At 50.5% G+C, this 27500-nt stretch overlaps 4 protein-coding genes across 5 annotated transcripts in view; all 4 read left to right on the top strand.

Moving 5' to 3' along the window:
- The window catches only part of cd247 (CD247 molecule), an 8237-nt gene extending 4680 nt beyond the window's left edge, over positions 1–3557 (top strand). Inside the window, exons 4-7 of the mRNA XM_084575209.1 lie at positions 1731–1760; positions 1833–1886; positions 1968–1997; positions 3042–3557. Of these exons, the coding sequence (XP_084431335.1) occupies positions 1731–1760; positions 1833–1886; positions 1968–1997; positions 3042–3107 (180 nt within the window). The 3' untranslated portion in view covers positions 3108–3557. The remainder of the gene's footprint in view (positions 1–1730; positions 1761–1832; positions 1887–1967; positions 1998–3041) is intronic.
- Positions 3558–3619: 62 nt separating this feature from the next.
- On the top strand, positions 3620–8635 carry dnajc27 (DnaJ (Hsp40) homolog, subfamily C, member 27). Of its 2 annotated transcripts, none has more exons than XM_084575208.1 (7): positions 3620–3967; positions 4610–4692; positions 4804–4873; positions 5590–5754; positions 6209–6331; positions 6401–6561; positions 6794–8635. In XM_084575208.1, the coding sequence occupies exons 1-7, from the start codon at positions 3914–3916 to the stop codon at positions 6924–6926; spliced, it is 789 nt and encodes a 262-aa protein (XP_084431334.1). In that variant the 5' UTR covers positions 3620–3913; the 3' UTR covers positions 6927–8635. The 2 variants fall into 2 exon arrangements, with proteins under 2 accessions (XP_084431334.1, XP_084431333.1); XM_084575207.1 differs by having other exon boundaries at positions 3621–4000.
- Positions 8636–9661: 1026 nt separating this feature from the next.
- Positions 9662–17628, top strand: LOC311509770 (adenylate cyclase type 8-like; the record flags this gene model as incomplete). The annotated part of the gene is made up of 21 exons (XM_084575205.1): positions 9662–9876; positions 10145–10345; positions 11093–11332; positions 11419–11647; positions 11758–12122; positions 12296–12407; positions 12495–12622; positions 12701–12859; positions 12973–13207; positions 13291–13479; positions 13571–13671; positions 14252–14453; positions 14592–14818; positions 15127–15208; positions 15297–15455; positions 16264–16410; positions 16671–16763; positions 16849–16963; positions 17075–17199; positions 17272–17370; positions 17443–17628. 21 exons carry the CDS (start codon positions 9662–9664, stop codon positions 17626–17628), a joined length of 3609 nt encoding a protein of 1202 aa, XP_084431331.1.
- A 1681-nt stretch (positions 17629–19309) lies between these two features.
- xdh (xanthine dehydrogenase) overlaps positions 19310–27500 on the top strand; it is a gene marked incomplete at both ends in the record, with an annotated part of 14125 nt that continues 5934 nt past the window's right edge. The window contains 21 exon segments of the mRNA XM_084575206.1: positions 19310–19329; positions 19377–19497; positions 19955–20012; positions 20401–20497; positions 20624–20732; positions 20835–20961; positions 21075–21136; positions 21208–21276; positions 21350–21430; positions 21550–21694; positions 21763–21855; positions 21942–22093; positions 23681–23774; positions 23843–23952; positions 24089–24273; positions 24346–24508; positions 25305–25394; positions 25467–25636; positions 26938–27064; positions 27136–27255; positions 27337–27433. Coding sequence (XP_084431332.1) covers positions 19310–19329; positions 19377–19497; positions 19955–20012; positions 20401–20497; positions 20624–20732; positions 20835–20961; positions 21075–21136; positions 21208–21276; positions 21350–21430; positions 21550–21694; positions 21763–21855; positions 21942–22093; positions 23681–23774; positions 23843–23952; positions 24089–24273; positions 24346–24508; positions 25305–25394; positions 25467–25636; positions 26938–27064; positions 27136–27255; positions 27337–27433 — 2290 coding nt within the window.

Here is a 27500-nt window from a genome sequence, read left to right as displayed (position 1 = left end):
GAGACATAGAGACAGAGACAGAGGCATAGAGACAGAGACAGAGACATAGACACACAGAGACAGAGAAACAGAGACAGACAGACACAGAGACACAGAGAGACAGACCCAGAGACACAGAGACACAGAGAGACAGACACAGAGACAGAGACACAGAGTGACAGAGACAGAGACACAGACACAGAGACACAGAGACACAGACACAGAGACACAGAGACACAGACACAGAGACAGAGACACAGAGTGACAGAGACAGAGACAGAGACACAGAGACAGAGACACAGACACAGAGAGACAGAGACAGAGACGTCTCCAGTCAGACCACACATCTATAAATGTTTGATTTATTTTTTCAGAAGCCACAACAGAAATAGTAAAAGTATAAATATAGAATAAATTAGTTAATGAAGTATTATACGAGTTTAAATATAGAAAAACTAAGTGTCAGCGCTGTAGGAACTGGAGATGATAACAGTAGTACCCAGTAGTACCCAGTAGTACTCAGTCTGTACTCAGTCTGTACCCAGTAGTACCCAATCTGTACCCAGTAGTACCCAGTCTGTACTCAGTAGTACCCAGTAGTACTCAGTAGTACCCAGTAGTACTCAGTCTGTACTCAGTAGTACACAGTAGTACTCAGTAGTACCCAGTCTGTACTCAGTAGTACCCAGTAGTACTCAGTACTACTCAGTAATACCCAGTAGTACCCAGTCTGTACCCAGTAGTACCCAGTAGTACACAGTAGTACTCAGTAGTACCCAATCTGTACCCAGTAGTACCCAGTCTGTACCCAGTAGTACCCAGTAGTACACAGTAGTACTCAGTAGTACCCAATCTGTACCCAGTAGTACCCAGTCTGTACACAGTAGTACTCAGTAGTACCCAATCTGTACCCAGTAGTACTCAGTCTGTACTCAGTAGTACTCAGTAGTACCCAGTAGTACTCAGTAGTACTCAGTCTGTACTCAGTAGTACTCAGTAGTACCCAGTAGTACTCAGTAGTACCACTGAGGTACAGGAACAGCTAAATAATCTGTCTTAACTTTAACAGATTTTATTTGTGTGTTCTACTAAACGTGGGTGTTGAGGCGGCGTAGGGGTACGTGGCTGTGATAAGGTGAGGAACCTCTGATCTAAAGGAACCTATCAAGAGAACAGCTTCTCTGGAACCGTAAAAGAACAGGAACAAAATCTCTGGGGAACATCCATACTTAAATTAAAATACAAGTAAGAAGAACTAAACCTGGAGAACCATGAATCCAGAAAACCCAAAGAACCAAAAACATCTATCGTTGAAGTTTGCTCTGTGAGAACAATCTTTGAGGTACCTTAAAGTACAGGAACAAAACTTACATAAAGTAACGTACTAATAAGATCTAAACACTGAGAACGTGGAGAACCCAAACAAAACAAATCTCTCTGGAGAACTGAAAAAGAACAGTTTAAAAAGGTAAAAGCTTGCTGGATAAAGAAAAAACTTTGAAGAACCCTCAAGAACATAAACAAACCTTATATAAACGAAAATACTAAGAACCAGGAACCATGAGAACCCAAATAACCAGCTCTGAGGGTGAACCTTTAACAGAACACAGTTTCTCTGGGAGCTTAAAGAACGTCAAATGCCCCTTGGAACAGTTAACAGTTTCGGTTCTGTCACAATGAATTCCTCTAGAACCTTTAAAGACAGAAATGAACTCCTCTGACTGTTTCTTCTTCATTGTTCCGTCTCGTAGAACCGGAAGAGGGACGACAGCCTGTACACGGTAAGTAGCCTGTTCTTTAAAGGTTTGTCCGACAGAAGGAACGTTGGTTCTCATGTGTGTGTTTTAATTCAGGACCTGAACAAACGGACGGACGGCGAGTACAGGGAGCTCCGGCTCAAAGGAGACGTGAGTGACCAGGAGCTCTTATTTTGAAATGTTGTCCTCTGAACAGAATGAGTTGTTAATAAAGTTTTGAATGTTTTACAGCGTCAGAGGAAGACGGAGAAGGTCTACCAGGTGAGTCTGAACCAGGAAGTGACTGGGTGAATGAACCAGGAAGTGATTGGATGAATGAACCAGGAAGTGACTGAATGAATGAACCAGGAAGTGACTGGATGAATAAATTAATGAACCAGGAAGTGACTGAATGAATAAATTAATGAACCAGGAAGTGACTGGGTGAATGAACCAGGAAGTGACTGAATGAGTAAATTAATGAACCAGGAAGTGACTGAATGAATGAACCAGGAAGTGACTGAATGAGTAAATTAATGAACCAGGAAGTGACTGGATGAATGAACCAGGAAGTGAATGGATGAATAAATTAATGAACCAGGAAGTGACTGAATTAATGAACCAGGAAGTGACTGAATGAATGAACCAGGAAGTGAATGGATGAATAAATTAATGAACCAGGAAGTGACTGAATTAATAAATTAATGAACCAGGAAGTGACTGGGTGAATGAACCAGGAAGTGACTGAATGAGTAAATTAATGAACCAGGAAGTGACTGGATGAATGAACCCGGAAGTGAATGGATGAATAAATTAATGAACCAGGAAGTGACTGGATGAATGAACCAGGAAGTGAATGGATGAATAAATTAATGAACCAGGAAGTGAATGGATGAATAAATTAATGAACCAGGAAGTGACTGAATGAATAAATTAATGAACCAGGAAGTGACTGGGTGAATGAACCAGGAAGTGACTGAATGAATGAACCAGGAAGTGAATGAATGAATGAATGAACCAGGAAGTGACTGGATGAATGAACCAGGAAGTGACTGAATGAGTAAATTAATGAACCAGGAAGTGACTGGATGAATGAACCAGGAAGTGAATGGATGAATAAATTAATGAACCAGGAAGTGACTGGATGAATGAACCAGGAAGTGAATGGATGAATAAATTAATGAACCAGGAAGTGATTGGATGAATGAACCAGGAAGTGAATGAATGAATGAATGAACCAGGAAGTGACTGGATGAATGAACCAGGAAGTGACTGAATGAACGTGACGCTACAAGGAGCTTGGACCAATCAGCTGTTTCTCTTCAGGACCTGAGCTCGGCCACCAGAGACACCTACGACTCCCTGCAGATGCAGCCACTTCCTGCCCGCTAACCAGATGCTAACCAGATGCTAACCGGATGCTAACCGGATGCTAACCGGATGCTCGGGCTGAACTTCTGGCTCTTTTAACATTTGAATGTTTATTGAGTTTAAAATAACCAAAGAAACAAAGATGAAAGATTGACAATCGGCTTTTCACAATAAAAGTGTCTCAGAGTCAGAGACGTTAATAGTTTCTTCAGCAGCTTTAGTTTTTATTTGACTGTAGATTTAAAGGATTCATTGTTAGATTAGTTGTTGCTTCATGTTCTAGATGTGTTCTAGACAGACTGACCCAGGTCACCTGTTCTGATGTTCCCCTGAGAATTTGTTCTGTGATGACGTCTCTTCACGTCACAGAGTTTGTGTCTTTTATTCTTTTAATCGTGTTTTTGTCTCAGTTTCACTTATTTTTCTGTTTTTTAAGGTTTTAAATTCATAAATAAAAAATTAACCATCGACACAAACGCGACCGTTTCTTCTTTATTTTGAAAGGCCTAACCGGAAGTCATGTCACCTAGCAGCGGCTAACTCCTAAACAGCTGGTTAGCATTTATGCTATGAGGCTAGCTGAACCTCCGCTGTGTCACAATGGAAGCTGAAGCAGCGCATTAGCATCGATGCTACAGGAAAACCATTAATCCCATAATACTTCAGGTTTGCTAACTGCTAGCCCGGGTGCTAACGGCTAGTTAGCCTCGTTAGCATCGCTCCCAACAACAACAACAGCGGCTGTCAACACTGAGCGTCCCCGCGTCTCCTCGTCGCAGCCCCGCACACTTTCACCGCAACAAAACGCAACGAGGAAAAAGTTCCCGATGGAAACGAACGCGCCGAAGAGACGAGACAACAAGAAGTCACTGCGGGTGAAGGTGATCAGCCTCGGGAACGCCGAGGTGGGGAAGGTAGGAGCCCCCCCGGCCTCAATTAGACCGAACCTCTATGGAGTTCAGGGAGCTCCTGCTTGAGCCGCTTCCTGCTGCTTTAATCCGACCCCTGGGCTTTGATTTAACCAGGTCTCACCAGGTCTGGTTCAGGTCCAGCTCCGGGACCAGACTCAGATTCAATAAGCAGCGTTTCCTCTGGTTTACGGGGATTAATTATAGTGATTAATGTGACGCTGCTCGCTGTGGGGCCAGCCTCCGTTTAAAATCCGATTATTTCCTGATTCATTGCTCATCACCTCCAACTGTTAAACATCAGAGCGGCCAGAAACATTTAATGACATCTCTGACATGTTCTCTGAAATACGGCAACTATGAGATGAACATTATTATTATTATTATTATTATTATTATTATTATAACAGGAAGAACTGATGATGATGATGATGATGAATGAATCAGGAGAATAAAGTGATTGTGATCAGTGTTGATGTTTAAATTCAAGTATTAACTGTAATCATCACCTTAAACGTTAAAACAGTTTTTATTCTTGATTCTTTTACGCGTCCGCTCAGTTCTCCGTTAAATGGCTGCTTTTTTAAATGGACTCTGGTGTGTGTTCCTCCTCAGAGCTGCATCATCAAGCGTTACTGTGAGAAGAGGTTTGTTCCCAAGTACCTGGCCACCATCGGCATCGACTACGGAGTCACCAAGTGAGTACCTGAACCGGTTTCACACCAGTTAACTGAGTCTGAACCGGTTTCACACCAGTTAACTGAGTCTGAACCGGTTTCACACCAGTTAACTGAGTCATGTCCCGACAGAGTCCAGGTTCGAGACCGAGAAATTAAAGTGAACATCTTCGACATGGCCGGCCATCCCTTCTTCTACGAGGTGAGTTCATGTGAGGGTTAGCATGTGAGGGTTAGCGGTTAGCTGTGATGTGAGGGTTAGCTGTGATGTGAGGGTTAGCTGTGATGTGAGGGTTAGCGGTTAGCTGTGATGTGAGGGTTAGCTGTGAGGTTAGCATGTGAGGGTTAGCATGTGAGGGTTAGCATGTGAGGGTTAGCGGTTAGCTGTTAGCTGTGATGTGAGGGTTAGCGGTGATGTGAGGGTTAGCTGTGATGTGAGGGTTAGCATGTGAGGTTAGCATGTGAGGGTTAGCATGTGAGGGTTAGCATGTGAGGGTTAGCGGTTAGCTGTTAGCTGTGATGTGAGGGTTAGCGGTTAGCTGTTAGCTGTGATGTGAGGGTTAGCGGTTAGCTGTGATGTGAGGGTTAGCATGTGAGGGTTAGCATGTGAGGGTTAGCGGTTAGCTGTGACGTGAGGGTTAGCTGTGATGTGAGGGTTAGCATGTGAGGGTTAGCCGTTAGCTGTGATGTGAGGGTTAGCTGTGATGTGAGGGTTAGCTGTGACGTGAGGGTTAGCTGTGATGTGAGGGTTAGCTGTGATGTGAGGGTTAGCTGTGATGTGAGGGTTAGCGGTTAGCTGTGATGTGAGGGTTAGCGGTTAGCTGTGATGTGAGGGTTAGCGGTTAGCTGTGATGTGAGGCCGCTGCCAGCAGGCGGCGCTGTAGCAGCTGCTGGTTCTTGCTCTGTGGTGTCTCTCAGGTGCGTAACGAGTTCTACAAGGACAGCCAGGGGGTTCTGCTGGTCTACGACGTCGGCCTCAGGGAGAGCTTCGACGCCCTCGACAGCTGGCTGGGCGAGATGAAGCAGGAAATGGGCTCTCAGGCTAACATGGATAGCATCGTGTTCGTCGTCTGCGCCAACAAGGTGAGGCTCCTCGTCCAATCAGAGCGCACGCGGCTGGGTTGACCCTGTGGGATCCTCCAATCAGAGCTCTCCTTGAACTCATCCTTTCATTACGACGCTACGTTTCCTGTAGCACACTAGCTACCTTACATAACATGCTAGCTGCTATCCTACGGTTAGCTTGATACATCAGATAGCATGCTAGCTGCAATCCTACATTTAGCATGCTACATCAGATAGCATGCTAGTTGCTGTTCTAAAGTGAGCATGCTATATCAGATAGCATCCTGCATGAGATAGCCCGCTAACTGTAGGCTAGCTACTTTAGATAGCAGACACAGCGGACACATCGTTTATTAGAGTTTAAATATTTACAACTAATATTATTTTATAAAATAAAACTTTATTTCAGATTTTTATGTAATTTATTGTTTTGCCCCTTCAAAATAAGAGCTGAAGCTGTCTGATGTTGCAGGTGGACCTGACGAAGCGGCGCGTGGTGGACGAGGGCGAGGGCCGTCTGTGGGCGGAGTCCCGAGGCTTCCACTACTTTGAGACGTCCGCTCAGAGCGGCGAGGGCATCAACGAGATGTTTCAGGTACTCGCCGCTCGCCGCCAGCCGTTGGCGTCTGTACCGGAGACGTTCTGAGTGTCGTGTTCTCCGCAGGCCTTCTTCTCCTCCATCACCGACATGTGTGAGAACGGCGGCAAGCGCCCGGTGTCCGAGGTCAGCGTGGGCTTCACCAAAGAGCAGGCCGACACCATCCGGCGCATCCGCAACAGCAAGGACTCATGGGATATGTTGGGCGTCAAGCCCGGCGCCACGCGGTGAGTCCACAGCTGAGACGTAGCGGAGTCGTGTTAGCTAACCATTTATTAATGTGTTTAAGTTAGCCGCTAGTTAGCATGCTAGCCTAGCTGTTAGCCACTTTAACCTCATATGTTCCAGGAAATGAACAGAAACAAAAGGTTCCACCGAGAACATTTTACCCATGAAATCAGTAACAAACGTAGAACCAGTTCCTGTTCCTGACGTTGGTTCCACCCTCTTGGTTTCCAGGGAGGAGGTGAACAAGGCGTACAGGAAGCTGGCGGTCCTGCTGCACCCGGACAAGTGCGTGGCGCCCGGCAGCGAGGACGCCTTCAAGGCGGTGGTGAACGCTCGGACGTCGCTGCTGAAGAACATTAAATAACACAACGGAACGTGTTTATATTTATTTGCTTATTTAACGTCGGTGTCTCGTGTGCCATGTTGCTCGCCTCAGTGCTAACGAAGCTAACGAAGCTAACGACTGGTTCCAGCCAGTCCCAACTTATTTATTTATCACAGTTGAGTCCAAATTAAAAGTCAAAACTCTGACGACGGAGTGGGAACTGAAACATCAAAGAATCGGATGAGTTTTAAAATTCATTGAATTTCAAAATAAAGGTCAAGACGTTTCTTTCGAGTAAAAACACGTTTACAGATTTTAAAACGAGACGTTGGAGTTTAAACGGAACAAAGATAAAAAATAGGAATAATAAACGGAACCGTTGATCTCAGAGTCAGCTTTAAATGGGGCTTTTATTTTGGAGGTATAAATATTTAAAGGTGTATAAAGGTGTGACTGAAATTATAATGCATGTAGAATATAAAAGAACAAACACGCCATGTGACCAAACCTGCCAGGAAGAGGAACCAATCAGGCTTTAGATCCTTCACTGTTTCCTAAAGTCGCTGGTTGTTCCCTCCAACCATTCACGTCATTTTAAGATAAATATGAATTAGTTCCCTCAGAGTTCTGTTTCTTCTCGTCTTACCTTTAAGTAGTTCCTTCGTTTTAACATCTCTGAAGCTGAAGCATCTCTTTGTTCCCTTAGATTTAGTTTTGGGTCCATTAACTCGCTTTCATTTGTTCCCTAACACTCTGTTATTAGTTCCCTTCATTTGAAACGTCTCTGAAGCTCAACTGTTCATCTGTTCTCTAACGTTTCTGATTCACTGATTTAAATGACGTATTCATCCCATTAGTGTCCTGAAACTCTTCATTTGTTCCCTAACATTTAGGGCCTCTTATTTCTGCGTCATTTGTTCCCTTAACTTTATTTATTTATTTATTTATTTTTCTGTTCCGTCATTAGTTCCCTCAGACTTCGGTTTATTCTCGTCTTACTTTTAATTAGTTCCCTAAATCTGAACATCTCTGAAGCTAAAGCATCTTTTTGTTCCCTTAAATGTATTTTTGGGTCCATTAACTCTCTTTCATTGGTTCCCTGACATTTTCATGTGGTGCACAAACTTTTGTTTGGTGTCTTTGGTGTTGCACTTATTCAGTTCCCCTCATTTGAAGCTCAACTGTTCATCTGTTCTCTTACGTTTCTGATTCACTGATTTAAATGACGTATCCATCCCCTTTGTGTCCTGAAACTTTTCTTTTGTTCCCTAACATTTTGATTTGGCCTCTTATCTCTACATCATCTGTTCCCTTATCTTTCTGTTTCACGTCTGTTCTGTTCCCTGAATCATCTGAAACGATCCAGACACTGATTTGAGCCGTCACATGTTCTAAGCTCATAATTAGTTCCCCTGTTAAATGAGTTCCACTCGGTTCGTTCACCTGGTTTGTCTTCCTCTGAGTTCTCACTGAAAGTTTACATGATGATGATGATGATGATGATGAAGGTGATGTTCTTGTTCCTTCCTGTGAGCGGCCGACAGGCGTCATGAGGATGTGATCATAGTTTTCTATTTTTACATACGTGTGTCTGAATAAAAAGTTTCCACTCGACGCCTGAACGTGATTTTTATTTAAGTCAAAACTAAACAGGAAGTAAACGGGTTCTAGTTAGAATGACCGAGAACATTTCTAAATGAGAACGTAAGAAGCCATTGAAGCGTGAAGCGGATCGGACACCGTGACGCTCAGCGTTGCTCAGGCTTCAGACTCATGACTGCAACATCTGATGATGCGTTTCCTGTCGTAAAGAAGATCGGACACGGTGGTCGACCACATGACGGACACGAGACACGAGACACGAGACAGACTCGTTGTTTCTGATTTATAGGAACTGGTTTGTGTTAAACATTTTATAATAAAACCAGAGACCATGGACCCTCCTACTTCCTGGTTCTGAAGCTCAGCGCGCCGCCTCCGGTCGCCTCCATCTTGGTTAAGCCTCCAGTGGTCGTTAAAGGTACTGCAGCTTTTAGCTTCACCAGGTGGCGCCACACATGCTCAGAGTCCTTTTTCCACCTGAACACAGTCTGACCTGGTTGGACCTGGTCCACCGATCCCATCATGCACCTGGACGCTCCCTCGGTTAATCCATCTGATTAATGGACGGACGCTCGTCTCCGTTTCAGGGATTCCTGTTTGGATTAAGACATCAGCTCATTACTCAAAGCCGCTCTGCTCCGTTTGGTCCTTTGAGTTTGGAAAAAACCTTCAGCGTCGTCTTCACTGTCTTCATCGTCTTCACTGTCTTCACTGTCTTCATCGTCTTCACTGTCTTCATCGTCTTCACTGTCTTCATCGTCTTCATCAGAACCTAAAGGCCGGAGGCGGAGCTGAGTGGACACGGTTTAAAGACAGAAGAAGACTGGAGGCATGAAGCTGGACTCTGCATCTGAACCAGCTCAGTGAGTACAACTCACCAGCTTCACATGTTCCACGTGTTCTAACTCATTCTGTTCATGTTTGTTCACCTGGACCTGGTTCCTGGTTCCTAGTTCCTGGTTCCTTCACATTTGTCTGTTGAGATCAGATCAGAACCATCAACATGTTAAACTTTCTGCTCAGAGCCGTCAGCTGACTGAATGGATTATCCCAGAAACGTGGACCTGTCCCGGGACGTGTGTCCAGACCAACACGTCTTCTGAGAGACTTGTCTCCACCGAGACTCTGTCCTGTGCTCACTTTTAAACCTGCACCAGTTGGTCCCTGTAACCATGGGCGACGACGGTGACCTTGAGGGGGCGCGGCAAGCGAGTGACATCACGTTCAGCGCCAACATAAGCCCCGCCCCCGGCCTGCGGAGGAAGCAGCTGCTGTGGCAAAATGCCGTCAGGAACATCATCGACCAGCATCACCTGTACCCCCCGAGGCCGGAGAGGGGGCGGCACCGCATCACCGTCACCGACGCCTACATCGCCGACATCAACAGGTAGAACCGATGACATCATCAACAGGTAGAACCGATGACATCATCAACAGGTAGAACCAATGACATGTAGAAACAATGATGGGTTGAACTGGTGACAGATAGAACCGATGACAGATAGAACCGCTGACGGGTAGAACTGATGACAGATAGAACCAATGACGGGTAGAACTGATGACAGATAGAACCGATGATGGGTAGAACCGATGACGGGTAGAACCGATCACAGGTAGAACCTGTTCACATTTCAACTTTAAATCGTGTTTTTCAGGCAGATCCGTAACAAAGGTTCCCGTGGAGCACTTTGGCAGAAGCGCCGCTCGTCTGCAGCTCGTATCCACCCGACGCAGAGGATCGCCATGGCAACGCCGATGCCAACCAATCACGACTCACTTAGCGACGGTGACTTCTTGGTGTCATGTGGACGGACGGTGCGAGGCGTCTTCTTCCCAACGCTGCAGCTCGTCTTCAAGTAGAGACTCATTAATCTAATTATAATAAAGGTTCCGTGGTTCTCTATTAATCTATTACTACTACTAATAACAAAGGTTCCGTGGTTCTCTATTAATCTAATACTACTACTAATAACAAAGGTTCCGTGGTTCTCTATTAATCTATTACTACTACTAATACTAAAGGTTCTGTGGTTCTCTATTAATCTATTACTTCTACTAATAATAAAGGTTCTGTGGTTCTCTATTAATCTATTACTACTAATAATAATAAAGGTTCTGTGGTTCTCTATTAATCTATTTCTACTACTAATAATAAAGGTTCCGTGGTTCTCTATTAATCTAATACTACTACCAATAACAAAGGTTCCGTGGTTCTCTATTAAACTCTTACTACTACTAATAACAAAGGTTCCGTGGTTCTCTATTAATCTCTTACTACTAATAATAATAAAGGTTCTGTGGTTCTCTATTAATCTCTTACTACTAATAATAATAAAGGTTCTGTGGTTCTCTATTAATCTATTACTTCTACTAATAACAAAGGTTCTGTGGTTCTCTATTAATCTCTTACTACTACTAATAACAAAGGTTCTGTGGTTCTCTATTAATCTATTACTTCTACTAATAATAAAGGTTCTGTGGTTCTCTATTAATCTATTTCTACTACTAATAACAAAAGTTCTGTGGTTCTCTATTAATCTCTTACTACTACTAATAATAAAGGTTCTGTGGTTCTCCTGAACTGGTTCCTCCTCTGGTCTCAGGTCCTCAGACCTGGAGCAGCTCTACCAGCGGTTCTCCTCGGCTCAGAGAAGAACTTCTCTGGTTGTCACCAACGCCATCGACATCTTGACCCGACTCCTCGTCTCGCTGTTGACGTGGCCTCCGGGCTGGGGGGGCGTGGCCTGCGGCGGCCTGGCTGGCCTGTCGGTGGCGCTGTGGGCGGGGCTCTGCCTGCTGGCGCTGACCAGACAGGAAGTGATGTCGTCACCACAGTGGCTCAGGTATACTTCCTGTTCTCACGCTGGACAGACAGACACAGACTGGACACGTCCTCACCTGTCTGTCCTCTGTCCGTCCTCTGTCTCAGGTGTCTGTCTCTGGTCACCTGGGTCTCTCAGACCGTCCAGGTGCTGGTTGGCGTTCTCTGTTGGGCGGACGGCGACCACTCCTGGTACGTCTTCTTCACCCTCTTCTCCACCTACACCCTCCTGCCCCTCCCTCTCCTCTGGTCCATCATCGCCGGGGCAACCACCTCCATCCTGCACCTCCTGGTGGACGTCTGCTGTCACTACGGCGACCACACCTTACTCAAAAAGGTCAGGAGGGAACTCGTTGTTCTTTCTGTCTTTTGTCTTTTGTGTCCGTCTTCCTGTCCTGTGCCTGTGCAGGTACTTGATTAATGGTTCTGGTTCTGGTTCTGGTTCAGGTGCTGTCGAAGGCCTTGCTGTACCTGGCCATGAACACTGCCGGTCTGTTCATCCACTACCTGTCTGATCGGACCCAGAGACAGTCCTTCCTGGAGACCCGGCGCTGCATCGAGGGACGGGTCCGACTGGAGAGGGAGAACCACAGACAGGTACTGGTTCAAGTCACTGTCTCCGTCCATCAAGTCGTTGTCTCCGTCCATCACACGGTTGTCTCTGCGTCTCTGTGTCCCCAGGAGCGTCTGGTCATGTCCATCCTGCCTCGGTTTCTGGTTCTGGAGATGATCGCCGACATGGCCTCCATGGACGAGTACCTGCTGCCTCAGCAGTTCCACAAGATCTACATCCACCACTACAAGAACGTCAGGTAAACAAACCAGAGGAGAGAGGACCCAGAACAGAACCCTGAGGAACTCCATGAGTAATTGCTGACGCTGTCAATGACACCATTAGCTGTTAGCTAACCTGTTAGCTGTTAGCTATCAAGTTAGCCTACCTGTTAGCCACGCTGGACGTCTAAATGTCTCTGTTTGTCCTCAGCATCCTGTTCGCAGACATCATCGGCTTCACGTCTCTGTCGCTGATTCTCTCGGCTCAGGAACTCGTTAAGATGCTTAACGAGCTCTTCGCGCGGTTCGACAGATTAGCAGAGGTCTCTGCGTGTCTCCTTTAAATGTGTCCTCTAAACGTCTCAGGTCTTTGTATGTCTCAGGTCTTTAAATGTCTCCTTCCTGTCCAGGAGCACCAGTGTCTCCGCATTAAGATCCTCGGGGACTGTTATTACTGTGTCTCCGGCGTCCCCGAGCCCCAGAGAGGACACGCCCGCTGCTGCGTGGACATGGGACTCAGCATGATCAGCACCATCCGGTAAACTCGCCGCGCGTACGTCCTCTGTGGCGCCGTTGCCATGGCGCTCAGGAGTAACGTGGACGTGTCTGGTTGCAGGTACGTCCGCCGGGAGCTGCAGCAAGAAGTGGACATGAGGATCGGTGTCCACTCAGGTTCTGTCCTCTGCGGGGTCCTGGGTCTCCAGAAGTGGCAGTTTGACATCTGGAGCTGGGACGTGGACATCGCCAACAGTCTGGAGGCTGCAGGAGTCCCAGGGTCAGAGTCCCTCGTGTCCTCTATATGTCCTCAGTCTGTCCTCAGTCTGTCCTAATGTCCTCTGACTGTCCTCATGTCCTCAGTCTGTCCTCCCTGCATCTTTGTGTCCTCAGTCAGGTCCACGTCTCTCGGACCACTCTGGACTTCCTGGGCGGGGTCTATGAGGCGGAGGCGGGGCACGGCCGGGACCGCAGCCTGTTTCTACGGAAACACAACATCGACACGTTCCTGATTCGTCCGGGGCCACGGGAGGGGGCGGAGCCTCCGAGGGCGAGGCGTCCGAGTTACGACGAGATGACGACGTGGAGCGCCGAGCGACCGTTCGGGGACATCCTGGGGATGAGCTTCGTGAGGACGCACTGGAAGACGTTTGGACATTCCTGGTGAACTTCAGCAACCTTTGACCTCTTCCTGTTTCCTGTCCCCTGCAGATCCTCGCCACCTTCACCAACGGCTCCCTGACCCAGCTGCCCAATCAGGTCGCGGCTCAGCGGTCGGGGTCCAGGGAGGTCAACAAGAGGATCGTTCAGGCCATGGAGGTCAGGAGCAGCGAGCGAATGAGGAAGGAGCACATCACCACCTTCACTCAGGTGTTCAAGGACGCCAACATGGAGGGAAAGGTAGCTGCTCCTCAGGGGGCGGGGCTTACTTCAGGTGTGACAGCCAGGTGGGGGTGGGGCTTGTTTCAGGTGACCTGTCTTTGTGTCTCAGTACTCCCAGATGAGAGACGAGCTCTTCAAGTCCAACATGGTCTGTTCCTTCATCCTACTGCTGCTGCTGATGACCGTCCAGCTGCTGCTGCCTGCCCCCAGGTACACCTGTCCACCTGTCTGTCCATCCACCGGTCCACCTGTCTGTCCATCCACCGGTCCACCTGTCTGTCCATCCACCTGTCTGTCCTCACACCTGTCTGTCCATCCACCTGTCCACCTGTCTGTCCTCACACCTGTCTGTCCATCCACCGGTCCACCTGTCTGTCCATCCACCTGTCTGTCCATCCACCTGTCCACCCGTCTGTCCTCACACCTGTCTGTCCATCCACCTGTCCACCTGTCTGTCCTCACACCTGTCCACCTGTCTGTCCATCCACCTGTCTGTCCATCCACCTGTCCACCTGTCTGTCCATCCACCTGTCCACCTGTCTGTCCATCCACCTGTCTGTCCTCACACCTGTCTGTCCATCCACCTGTCCACCTGTCTGTCCTCACACCTGTCTGTCCATCCACCTGTCCACCTGTCTGTCCTCACACCTGTCTGTCCATCCACCTGTCCACCCGTCTGTCCTCACACCTGTCTGTCCATCCACCTGTCCACCCGTCTGTCCTCACACCTGTCCACCTGTCTGTCCATCCACCTGTCCACCTGTCTGTCCATCCACCTGTCTGTCCACAGGTTGTGTCCCATGGTAGCTCACTTCCTGGTCAGCTGCATTGTCTACTTCCTGCTCCTCCTGCTGACTCTGGGGGAGGAGTTTAAGCGTTGCCCCGCCCCCCTGCAGTCGCTCTGCTGCTGGGTTCATGAAACTAAGGTCGTCCGTACGCTGCTCACGTTGACCGCCATCACCGTCAACTTTGGAGTCGCCTCCGCCGACCTGGTGAGTCTCATCCTCAAGGTCACTGAAGGTCACTGAAGGTCACTGAAGGTCATCCTCAAGGTCACTGAAGGTCACTGAAGGTCACTGAAGGTCATCTTCGAGGTCACTAAAGGTCAGGTCACCCTTCCTCTCCTCCAGCTGTGGTGTGATTGGTCAGAAGCAGTACCTAACAGTTACGCCCCGTTGACTCCGCCCACCTCCACCTGGGCTGACGTCAACATCTGCACCGTCCCAGAGTTCATGTTGCTCAGTGGGGTCGTTGCCATGGTGACATGTGCCGTCTTCCTGCGCCTCAGCTGCGTGCTGCAGCTCGCCGTCCTCCTATTGGCCGCTGCCCTCTACGCCTACATCATCCAGACGCACAGGTGAGCGAGGCGCTTTGTTCAGGTACTACCTTCAGGTGTTGTGTTGAGGTGTTGTGTTCAGGCGCTACCTTCAGGTGTTGTGTTGAGGTGTTGTGTTCAGGTACTACCTTCAGGTGCTGCGTTCAGGCGCTTTGTTCAGGTGTTGTGTTCAGGTGTTGTGTTCTGGTGCTGCGTTCAGGTGTTGTGTTCAGGTGCTACCTTCAGGCGTTGTGTTCAGGTGCTGCGTTCAGGTGTTGTGTTCAGGTGCTGCGTTCAGGTGCTGTTGAAGAGGATGTCTCACATGGTTAACGATGGCGTGTTGCTTTCAGGTCCCATCAGCTGTGTGGGAGAGGAGCGTGCGTGGTCCTCATGGCGATGTTTGTGGTGGCCGTCCTCTACAACAGCAGACAGGTGGGACACCTGAGCTCTAAGGATCGATTGGTCGATTGGTCGATTGGTCGGTTCCTCACATGGCTGACCTTCTCTTCTTCGTTGGTAGCTGGAGGCGACGGCGCGGCTGGACTTCCTGTGGCGCCTCCAGGCCAGGAAGGAGGTGGAGGACATGAAGGAGCTGAGGGAGCACAACGAGTGTCTGCTGCTCAACATCCTGCCGGCCCACGTGGCCCAGCACTTCCTGGAGAGAGAGCGCAGCGACGAGGTCACCTGTCTGTCACCTGTCTCACCTGTCTGTCACCTGTCTCACCTGTCTCTCACCTGTCTCACCTGTCTGTCACCTGTCTCTAATCTGTCTATCACCTGGCTCTCACCTGTCTCACCTGTCTCTCACCTGTCTCTAACCTGTCTCACCTGTCTGTCATCTGTCTCTCACCTGTCTCACCTGTCTGTCATCTGTCTCACCTGTCTCTCACCTGTCTCACCTGTCTGTCATCTGTCTCTCACCTGTCTCTAACCTGTCCCACCTGTCTCACCTGTGTCATCTGTCTGTCATCTGTCTCTCACCTGTCTCTCACCTGTCTGTCACCTGTCTCTCACCTGTCTCACCTGTCTCTAATCTGTCCCACCTGTCTCTCACCTGTCTCTAACCTGTCTCACCTGTCTCTCACCTGTCTCTAACCTGTCTGTCACCTGTCTCACCTGTCTGTCACCTGTCTGTCACCTGTCCCACCTGTCTCTCACCTGTCTCTAACCTGTCCCACCTGTCTCTCACCTGTCTCACCTCTCTCACCTGTCTCTAACCTGTCTCTAACCTGTCTCTCACCTGTCTCACCTCTCACCTGTCTGTCACCTGTCCCACCTGTCTCTCACCTGTCTCTAACCTGTCTCACCTGTCTCTAGCCTGTCTCTCACCTGTCTCTAACCTGTCTCACCTGTCTTTAACCTGTCCCACCTGTCTCACCTGTCTCACCTGTCTCTAGCCTGTCTCTCACCTGTCCCACCTGTCCCACCTGTCTCTAACCTGTCCCACCTGTCCCACCTGTCTCACCTGTCTCACCTGTGTGTCTCAGGACTTGTATTCCCAGTCGTACCAGAGAGTCGGCGTCATGTTCGCGTCTCTTCCAGGATTCTCTGATTTCTACCAACAACAGGAAGTCGTTCATCAACAAGTCGAGAGTCTCCGCCTCCTGAACCACATCATCACCGACTTTGACCAGGTGTTACACTTTACCTCCTCTTCCTCCTCCTCCTCTTCCTTCTCCTCCTCCTCTTCCTCCTGCTCCTCCACCTCATCCACCTCCTCCTGCTCCTCCTCCTCCTCCTCCTCTTCCTCCTCCTCCTCCTCCTCCTCCTGCTCCTCCTCTTCCTCCTCCTCCTCCTCCTCCTCCTCTTCCTCCTCCTCTTCCTCCTCCACCTCCTCCTCTTCCTCCTCCTCCTCCTCCTCCTCCTGTCTCATCTCAGGTCTCTGTGTGTCCAGCTGTTGGAGGAGAGCTACTTCCAGGAGGTGGAGAAGATTAAAACCATCGGTAGTTCCTACATGGCGGCTTCAGGCCTCTCCCCGGACAGGAAGGTGGGTGTGTCACCATGACGACGACCTTGTTCATCCATGACCCCACATGTGACTGTGTGTGTGTGTGTGTGTGTGTGTGTGTCAGGAGTGTGAGGACGTCTGGCATCACCTCAGTCAGCTGGCTCTGTTCGCTCTGGCCATGCAGGAGACTCTGAGACACATCAACACTCACACAGGAAGTAGCTTCACGCTCAGAGTCGGTACGAACACCCTGACCCCTGACCCCTGACCCCTGACCCCTGACCCCTGACCTCTGACCCCTGACCCCTGACCTAGATAGCCTAAAATCAGTCTGGGTACATGTGCCTCAGGCCTCGCCCACGGCCCCGTCATCGCCGGTGTGATCGGCGCCACCAAACCTCAGTACGACATCTGGGGCGCCACGGTGAACATGGCGAGCAGGATGGAGAGCACCGGCGTCAACGGCACCATCCAGGTGAGCTCACCTGTCTGACGGGGACTTCCCACCTGTCCTGGTTTCTCAGCTGACCGCTTGACTTCCTGTCAGGTGCCGGAGGCCACCAGCTGCATCCTGGTAGAGAGGGGCTTCCTACGGCAGCTCCGAGGGAACATTTACGTCAAAGGAGTCAGCGAACGCCACGGCAAGGTGAGGCACGCTCCACGCCACTTCCTGTTTGACACACCTCCAGTTTGACACCACTTCCTGTTCCTGCCTCAGGTCCGGACCTTCTTCGTGAGCAGTCGGGACGAGCGGTCCAGCTTCACGGAGCGCGGCGGCAGTGGGCGGGGCTTGGGTCTGAACAGGAACACGCTGGGAGCCGTGGTCTACAGTCTGGTCCAGGCCCAGAAGAGGGAGAAGCTCCGGGAGGAGAACGGAGGCTTTCACCTGGTGGAAGCGTCCTAGGAGGAGAAGGAGCCTCTGATTGGTTCCTGGAGGAGGAGGAGGAGGAGGAGGAGGAGCGACTACAGCTCCCATAATGCTTTTTGTTATGCAGCCAGGAAGTACTGTGTGGAGTATCACATCTCATGAGAAACACCTCTGCAGCAGCTAAAGCTAACAGGCTAAAGCTAACAGACTAAAGCTAACAGGCTAAAGCTAACAGACTAAAGCTAACAGTCTAAAGCTAACAGGCTAAAGCTAACAGACTAAAGCTAACAGACTGAGGCTAAACTAACAGACTGAGTTTTCAGCTAACAAACTGATGCTAAAGCTAATAGCCTGAGGTTAAAGCCAACAGACTGATGCTAAAGCTAGCAGGCGCTAAAGCTACTGAGGTCATTAATTAAACTGGACATTGATTAAAACATATGTTAGAAGTAGTTCTGTGAGTTTTTATACTGTTATACTTGAAATAAAAATGTTTAGAAATACAAACTGGACATGTTTGTATGTTTGTGTTTGTTGTTTGTTTATCGTGTTACTGTACATGCTAGCAGAATGAGGCTAAAGCGTACAGTAGCTAAAGCTAACAGAATGAGGCTAAAGCTAACAGAATGAGGCTAAAGCTAACAGAATGAGGCTAAAGCGTACAGTAGCTAAAGCTAACAGAATGAGGCTAAAGCTAACAGAATGAGGCTAAAGCGTACAGTAGCTAAAGCTAACAGAATGAGGCTAAAGCGTACAGTAGCTAAAGCTAACAGAATGAGGCTAAAGCTAACAGAATGAGGCTAAAGCTAACAGAATGAGGCTAAAGCGTACAGTAGCTAAAGCTAACAGAATGAGGCTAAAGCTAACAGAATGAGGCTAAAGCGTACAAATTCTGACTAAAGCTTGCAGACAGTGGCAAATACTAACAGAGTGATGCCAGCGCTTACAGACTGGAGCTAAAGCTAACCAACCTGGGATAAAGCTAACAGACTGAAGCTAAAGCTAACAGACCGACGTTAAAGCTAACAGACTGAGGCCAAAGCTAACAGACTGAAGCTAAAGCTAACAGACTGATGCTAAAGCTAACAGACTGAGGCTAAAGCTAACAGACCGACGCTAAAGCTAACAGACTGAGGCTAAAGCTAACAGACCGACGCTAAAGCTAACAGACTGATGCTAAAGCTAAGGGAATGAAGATAAGCTAACAGACTGAAACCGAAGCGTACAGTAGCTAAAGCTAACCAACTTGGGCTAAAGCTAGCAGACTGAGGCTAAAGCTAACAGACTGAAGCTAAAGCTAGCAGACTGAGGCTAAAGCTAACAGACTGAAGCTGAAGCGTACAGCAGCTAAAGCTAATGCTAACAGGTCTGAATGGATCATGTGTTCTTCTCGTTCATTTAGTTTTGAAGTAATTTAATTTATAAACAAATATTTAGAACAAAATGTTTTAATATAAATAATGAATGAATGTATAACACATTCATTAATAAATAATGTAAAGTAAATATCTGTAATTTATTTTGATGACCTCTCTGTGAATGATTAGCTGACAGGCTAATCCCCTCATCAGGGTCAAAGGTCAGTCCTTCACCAGGGTGAATCAGTCAGGTCGTTTCCTTCTTTAACAAACGTGATGAATCAATCAGCTGTTGAGTGTGTGTGTGTGTGTGTGTGTGTGTGTGTGTGTGTGGCGGGGGGGTTGGGGGGGGGTTCGTGATGGACACACCTCTCAGCGGGTTGACGAGCCCCTGAGCCGCGGACGCTCCGGATCATTGACGACCAGCATCTTTGAGGGGACACAGCAGACCGGCAGCGCGATGTACGCAAACAGAATCATGGCCGATACCGAGACCCGGTCCGGGTCCGACTCCGACGAGCTCATCTTCTTCGTCAACGGAAAGAAGGTAGAAATAAATCCTTCGCTCGCGTTAAATTAGACAGACTTCAAAGGGAGTTCTGCACGGAGACAATGTTAGGAGATGTATATGCTCATGACTGCATTTAAATGAAATGATAAGTGATAATGGTTATGGTATAAATATAATATATAAAATAACTAAATGAAATATAAAATATAAAATAATGTTTAAACAAAATAATGTATTAATGTTTATTTATAAATGTTGAACCTGTTGTTTTTAATCTGAAGTAAAAGATGTCACATAATAATATATATATATATATTTATATATATTTATTTATCTTTGTAGCTGAGTTAAAACGTGACAGCTCTGTTTATTCGGCCTTCAGACCAGAGTCCATGTCAGTTTCAACCCGTTTTAATCTGAGTTAATTTTTACTCACATCACAGACGTGAACCAGTCACGTGTCTCTGTTGATGAACCTTCTGTTTTTATGCAGATCGTGGAGAGGAACGTTGACCCTGAGATGACCCTGCTCACCTACCTGAGGAGAAAGTGTATGAACACATGAACACATGAACACATGAACACGCTGAACACATGAACACATGAACACGCTGAACTTCACGTCGCGTGTTTTTATCTTTAGCGTCGTCTGATTTTACTGCTGAAGCACCTGAAGCTGCTGCTGCTCTTAAATCAGTGTTTTATTGCATGGAGTTTGGTTTACAGTGGCTGAGGTCAGCGACCGCTCAGACTTTAATGACAACACCAAGGTTCAAAGGTCAACCGCTACAGTCCTGCAGTCTCTTCAAGGACCGGTCCAGGGGCCTCCAGGACCTCCTCGAGCCCCCTGAGCCAATCAGAGTGCAGCGGTTAGCGGCGGTTAGCAGTGGTTAGCAGCGGTTAGCTAACAGCCTGGAGTTAATGATTGTGTGTTTGCAGTGGCGCTGACCGGGACCAAGCTGGGCTGTGCTGAGGGCGGCTGTGGCGCCTGCACCGTCATGTTGTCCCGGTACCAAGCGCCCACCCGACAGCTACTGTATCCTTTGAGCCTTTGAGCCGTGACAATCGAAGCGTCCCGTCAGCTGCAGTCATGTGCGCCCAGCTGACTTTCTGGTTTCACGCCGTCTGATGAAGCAGAACATTGATCTTTAACCGCGTCCAGTCATCACGCCGTCAACGCCTGCCTGGCCCCCATCTGCTCCCTGCACTTGGTTGCCGTGACGACAGTGGAAGGAATCGGCAGTGTGGCGAGGAAGCTCCACCCCGTCCAGGTACGTAAAGCTGCTTCTGGCCGAGGCTCCGCCCACCGGGGGGCTAACATGCTATCATGACTAACACTTCCTGTTCCTGTTGTGGTCTTTCCTCTGGTCCAGGAGCGAATCGCCATGGCTCACGGTTCCCAGTGCGGGTTCTGCACGCCGGGCATCGTCATGTCCATGTACGCCCTCCTGAGGACCAACGCCACGCCCAAGATGGCCGACGTGGAGGAAGCCTTCCAGGGTAGACTGTGCTCATTACATCATCATTACATCATCTGACGTGGTCCCTCTGTAGCAGTAACCACGGTAACCAAGCTGTCAGTAACCACGGTAACCATGCTATGGTGCTTTCAGGGAACCTGTGTCGGTGTACGGGCTACAGACCGATCCTGGACGGATTCCGGACTCTGACCCAGGTCAGGACCAGACTCACGGCTCTAAGGTTCTGATTCGTCCAATGAACGCGCTAACGTGTCTCTTCCTCCAGGACGGCGGCTGCTGTGGAGGCAGGGGGCGGGGCCAGGGCTGCTGCATGACCAATGGGAAGGAAGCTGATGTGAGTCTGAGTGTCTTTAATGTTTCTGGTCGTTCCAGAGAAGAACCTTTAATCTGAAACTCTGTCTGGACAGGAAGTCACCGCGCTGTTCGACGCCACCGACTTCACGCCCTTTGACCCCACACAGGAAGTCATCTTCCCCCCTGAGCTCATGGTAAACACACACACACACACACACACACACACACACACAGACAAACAGGAAGTGATGCGACTGTAACAGGAAGTGAACACGAAGACAATTCTGTTCTCTCTCCATGTCCTTGCTCCTAGACGCTCTCTAAGGGTCAAAGGTCGAGGACGCTGTGTTTCCGTGGCGATCGGTCGGCGTGGCTGCAGCCCGACAACCTGGACCAGTTTCTGGAGCTGAAGTGGAAACATCCCGACGCCCGAGTGGTGGTGGGAAACACGGAAGTCGGTCAGTCTGCGTCACTCGTGTTCATTCGTTCACTCGTTCACTCGTTCACTGACCGTGTGTCTGTCCAGGGATCGAGGTAAAGTTTAAGAACATGGTCTACCCCGTCATCCTGGCTCCGGCCTTCATCCCTGAACTCAACGCAGTGACTCACGTTGACGACGGTAACGTAGCATGTTAGCATGGCCACGCTAGCTCACCGTGATGCTAACGTGGCTAGCGGTAAAAACACGTGAACGTTTGTGTGCAGGGATCGTGTTCGGCGCAGCGTGCACGCTCAGCCACATGGGGGCGGTGCTGAAGAAGGCGGTGGAGACTCTTCCTCCTCATCAGACCGAAGTCTTCCTCGCCATCCTGGAGCAGCTGCGCTGGTTCGCTGGGCAGCAGATCCGCAACGTAGCGGTGAGTTCAACATGCGCTAACTCCCAGACTGAGCAGGTGGGTGTAGTTCAGGTCCGGTAGGAGACGGGGGCTCTAGGAGGCCGTGTGTAGTTCAGGTCCGGTAGGAGACGGGGGCTCTAGGAGGCCGTGTGTAGTTCAGGTCCGGTAGGAGACGGGGGCTCTAGGAGGCGGTGTGTAGTTCAGGTCCAGTAGGACACGGGGGCTCTAGGAGGCCGTGTGTAGTTCAGGTCCGGTAGGAGACGGGAGCTTCAGGAGGCCATGTGTAGTTCAGGTCCGGTAGGAGACGGGGGCTCTAGGAGGCGGTGTGTAGTTCAGGTCCGGTAGGAGACGGGGGCTTTAGGAGGCCGTGTGTAGTTCAGGTCCGGTAGGAGACGGGGGCTCTAGGAGGCGGTGTGTAGTTCAGGTCCGGTAGGAGACGGGGGCTTTAGGAGGCCGTGTGTAGTTCAGGTCCGGTAGGAGACGGGGGCTCTAGGAGGCCGTGTGTAGTTCATGTCCGGTAGGAGACGGGGGCTCTAGGAGGCGGTGTGTAGTTCAGGTCCAGTAGGACACGGGGGCTCTAGGAGGCCGTGTGTAGTTCATGTCCGGTAGGAGACGGGGGCTCTAGGAGGCGGTGTGTAGTTCAGGTCCGGTAGGAGACGGGAGCTTCAGGAGGCCATGTGTAGTTCAGGTCCGGTAGGAGACGGGGGCTCTAGGAGGCGGTGTGTAGTTCAGGTCCAGTAGGACACGGGGGCTCTAGGAGGCCATGTGTAGTTCAGGTCCAGTAGGAGACGGGGGCTCTAGGAGGCGGTGTGTAGTTCAGGTCCAGTAGGAGACGGGGGCTCTAGGAGGCCGTGTGTAGTTCAGGTCCGGTAGGAGACGGGGGCTCTAGGAGGCCGTGTGTAGTTCAGGTCCGGTAGGAGACGGGGGCTCTAGGAGGCCGTGTGTAGTTCAGGTCCGGTAGGAGACGGGGGCTCTAGGAGGCGGTGTGTAGTTCAGGTCCAGTAGGACACGGGGGCTCTAGGAGGCCGTGTGTAGTTCATGTCCGGTAGGAGACGGGAGCTTCAGGAGGCCATGTGTAGTTCAGGTCCGGTAGGAGACGGGGGCTCTAGGAGGCGGTGTGTAGTTCAGGTCCGGTAGGAGACGGGGGCTTTAGGAGGCCGTGTGTAGTTCAGGTCCGGTAGGAGACGGGGGCTCTAGGAGGCGGTGTGTAGTTCAGGTCCGGTAGGAGACGGGGGCTTTAGGAGGCCGTGTGTAGTTCAGGTCCGGTAGGAGACGGGGGCTCTAGGAGGCCGTGTGTAGTTCATGTCCGGTAGGAGACGGGGGCTCTAGGAGGCCGTGTGTAGTTCATGTCCGGTAGGAGACGGGGGCTCTAGGAGGCCGTGTGTAGTTCAGGTCCGGTAGGAGACGGGGGCTCTAGGAGGCCGTGTGTAGTTCAGGTCCAGTAGGACACGGGAGCTTCAGGAGGCCATGTGTAGTTCAGGTCCGGTAGGAGACGGGGGCTTTAGGAGGCCGTGTGTAGTTCAGGTCCGGTAGGAGACGGGGGCTCTAGGAGGTCGTGTGTAGTTCAGGACACCTGGGAGAGTTTGTGACTCTGTGGTTGTGTTCCAGGCCATCGGTGGAAACATCATGACGGCCAGTCCCATCTCCGACCTCAACCCCGTCTTCATGGCGGCCGGCTGCAGACTCACGCTGATGGACAAGGGTAACACTTTTATTTTGAAAGGGTGTGTGTTTGCTGACGGGCGGTGAATGACGTGTAAATGTCCTCAGACGGCGCCCGCGTGGTCCAGATGGACGACGGTTTCTTCACCGGGTACAGGAGGACCATCGTGCGGCCGCAGGAAATCCTGGTCTCTGTTCACATCCCATACAGCAAGAGGGTAGGTCCGGCGTCGCCCCGGCAACCACTGTCCTGTCATTCAGGTCACCAGAGGGCTTTTAATGTGAAACAGGAAGTGAACATGCTGTTCGTTGTTGTTTGGTCTCCTAGCAACCAGACTCTGTTGTCGTCCTCAGACTCAGTTCGTCTCCGCCTTCAAACTGTCTCCTCGCCGTGAGGATGACATCAGCATCGTTACCGCGGCGATGAGCGTTACCTTCTCTCCTCAGACGAACGTTGTGGAGGATCTGAAGCTAAGCTACGGAGGCATGGCGGCTAGCACGCTGCTAGCTAAGGAGACGGCTAACAGGCTAATTGGGAGGTGAGGGGAGGAGGGTGTGGGAGGAGGAGGAGGAGGAGGAGGAAGAGTGTAACACTGTCTGGTCTGGTTCAGGTCGTGGGGGGAGGAGCTAGTACAGGAAGCTTGCTCCTCATTGGCTGAGGAGATGACCCTTGACCCCTCAGCGCCGGGAGGCATGGTGACCTACCGGCGAACCTTGACCCTGAGCCTCTTCTACAAGTTCTACCTGACGGTGCTGCAGAAGCTCCGCCTCCAGGTTCCTCCTCTTCTTCTTCTTCTTCTTCTTCTGTTGTATTGATGTTAGTGGAGATGCGGACCCTGTGACCCTGTGACCCTGTAACCATGTGACCCTGTGACCCTGTGACCATGTGACCCTGTGACCCTGTGACCGTGACCATGTGACCCTGTGACCCTGTGACCCTGTAACCATGTGACCATGTGACCCTGTGACCCTGTAACCATGTGATCCTGTGACCATGTAACCATGTGACCCTGTGACCCTGTGACCATGTGACCATGTGACCCTGTGACCCTGTGACCCTGTGACCATGTGACCCTGTGACCATGTGACCCTGTGACCCTGTGACCCTGTAACCATGTGACCCTGTGACCCTGTGACCATGTGACCCTGTGACCCTGTGACCCTGTAACCATGTGACCCTGTGACCATGTAACCATGTGACCCTGTGACCCTGTGACCATGTGACCCTGTGACCCTGTGACCCTGTAACCATGTGACCCTGTGACCATGTAACCATGTGACCCTGTGACCCTGTGACCATGTGACCATGTGACCCTGTGACCCTGTGACCCTGTAACCATGTGACCCTGTGACCATGTAACCATGTGACCCTGTGACCCTGTGACCATGTGACCATGTGACCCTGTGACCCTGTGACCCTGTGACCATGTGACCCTGTGACCATGTGACCCTGTGACCCTGTGACCCTGTAACCATGTGACCCTGTGACCCTGTGACCCTGTGACCATGTGACCCTGTGACCCTGTGACCCTGTGACCCTGTGACCATGTGTTTCCTGTTCGTCCGTCAGGGCGTCAGCGTGGAGGAGGCGGGGTCAGACTGTCAGAGCGCCATCCAGGTGTACCGCCAAGAGACGCCATCCAGCGTCCAGCTCTACCAGGTACTCACTCACACCTGTTACCATGGAAACCACCTCTCTGTCCAGGTGCGTCATCCTTCTCTCCTCCTGTAGGCGGTGCCAGAGGGCCAGAGCCAGGACGACGTGGTGGGCCGTCCTATGATGCACCTGTCGGCCATGAAGCAGGCCACAGGTGAAGCGGTTTACTGCGACGACCTGCCACTGTACGAGAACGAGCTTTACCTGGCGCTGATCACCAGCAGCAAGGCTCACGCCACCGTACTGTAAGACACACTCACCTGTAGGACACTCTCACCTGTAGGACACTCTCACCTGTAGGACACTCTCACCTGTAGGACCCCTACCTGTAGGACACACACCTGTAGGACACTCTCACCTGTAGGACACCTACCTGTAGGACACACACCTGTAGGACACCTACCTGTAGGACACACACCTGTAGGACACTCTCACCTGTAGGACCCCTACCTGTAGGACACACACCTGTAGGACACCTACCTGTAGGACACACTCACCTGTAGGACACCTACCTGTAGGACACACTCACCTGTAGGACACCTACCTGTAGGACACTCACCTGTAGGACACCTACCTGTAGGACACACTCACCTGTAGGACACCCACCTGTGGGACACCCACCTGTAGGACACCTACCTGTAGGACACACTCGCCTGTAGGACACCTACCTGTAGGAAACACACCTGTAGGGCACTCTCACCTGTAGGACACACTCACCTGTAGGACACACTCACCTGTAGGACACTCTCACCTGTAGGACCCCTACCTGTAGGACACACACCTGTAGGACACTCTCACCTGTAGGGCCCCTACCTGTAGGACACACACCTGTAGGACACCTGCCTGTAGGACACACTCACCTGTAGGACACCTACCTGCAGGACACTCACCTGTAGGGCACCTACCTGTAGGACACACTCACCTGTAGGACACCCACCTGTGGGACACACACCTGCAGGACACCTACCTGTAGGACACACTCGCCTGTAGGACACCTACCTGTGGGACACACACCTGTAGGGCACTCTCACCTGTAGGACACTCACCTGTAGGGCACCTACCTGTAGGACACACTCACCTGTAGGACACCTACCTGTAGGACACACACCTGTAGGACACCTACCTGTAGGACACACTCACCTGTAGGACACCTACCTGTAGGACACACACCTGTAGGACACCTACCTGTAGGACACCTACCTGAAGGACACGCTCACCTGTAGGACACACACCTGCAGGACACTCTCACCTGTAGGACACACTCACCTGTAGGACACACACCTGTAGGACACCTACCTGTAGGACACCTACCTGAAGGACACGCTCACCTGTAGGACACACACCTGCAGGACACTCTCACCTGTAGGACACACTCACCTGTAGGACACACACCTGTAGGACACCTACCTGTAGGACACACACCTGCAGGACACTCTCACATGTAGGACACACACCTGTAGGACACACTCACCTGTAGGACACACACCTGTAGGACACCTACGTGTAGGACACCTACCTGTCCTGTGTAACCAGGTATGTTTTGTAGGTCTGTAGATGCATCAGCAGCAGAACGTTGTCCCGGCGTCGTCTGCTGTGTGTTCGCTGACGACATCCCTGGAAGTAACGTCACCGGAACCATCGAATACGACGAGACTGTCCTCGCTGACGGCCAGGTGAGTTTCTGATGACCTAGCCAATCAGGAGGCTACGTGGGGCCCAGCTGATGTATCTGTCCTCTGTGCAGGTGACCTGTGTGGGTCACATCATCGGCGCCGTGGTGGCCGACACTCAGCTCCACGCGCAGAGAGCCGCCAGAGCCGTCAGGGTCCAGTACGAGGAGCTGCAGCCTATCGTCACCATCCAGGTGAGACCTGACGCCCCTGGAAACACCTGGAAACACCTGAAACACCTGGAAACATCTGATTCACCTGTGTTTGATTGACAGGAGGCCATCGCTGCCCAGTCCTTCTATCATCCAATCAGAACCATCCAGAAGGGAGATCTGGAGGCGGGATTTAAACAGGCTGACCACATACTGGAGGGTAGGACGGACTCTTCCCCTGGTTCCAGCTGCCAGGTAATAATCACGGACTGACTGACTGATTGATT

This window comes from Chelon labrosus (assembly GCF_963514085.1).
Source record: "Chelon labrosus genome assembly, contig: SCAFFOLD_205, whole genome shotgun sequence".
Classification (NCBI taxonomy): domain Eukaryota; kingdom Metazoa; phylum Chordata; class Actinopteri; order Mugiliformes; family Mugilidae; genus Chelon; species Chelon labrosus.
This window is presented reverse-complemented; position numbering and strand designations above follow the sequence as displayed.

Bases quoted from the DNA above. Each gene is read 5' to 3' on its own strand.
- dnajc27 (XM_084575207.1), top strand. From the start codon at position 3,914: ATGGAAACGAACGCGCCGAAGAGACGAGACAACAAGAAGTCACTGCGG. The intron at 4,693-4,803 runs GTGAGTACCTGA...ATGTCCCGACAG, and splicing joins ATCGACTACGGAGTCACCAA to AGTCCAGGTTCGAGACCGAG. The intron at 4,874-5,589 runs GTGAGTTCATGT...GGTGTCTCTCAG, and splicing joins GCCATCCCTTCTTCTACGAG to GTGCGTAACGAGTTCTACAA.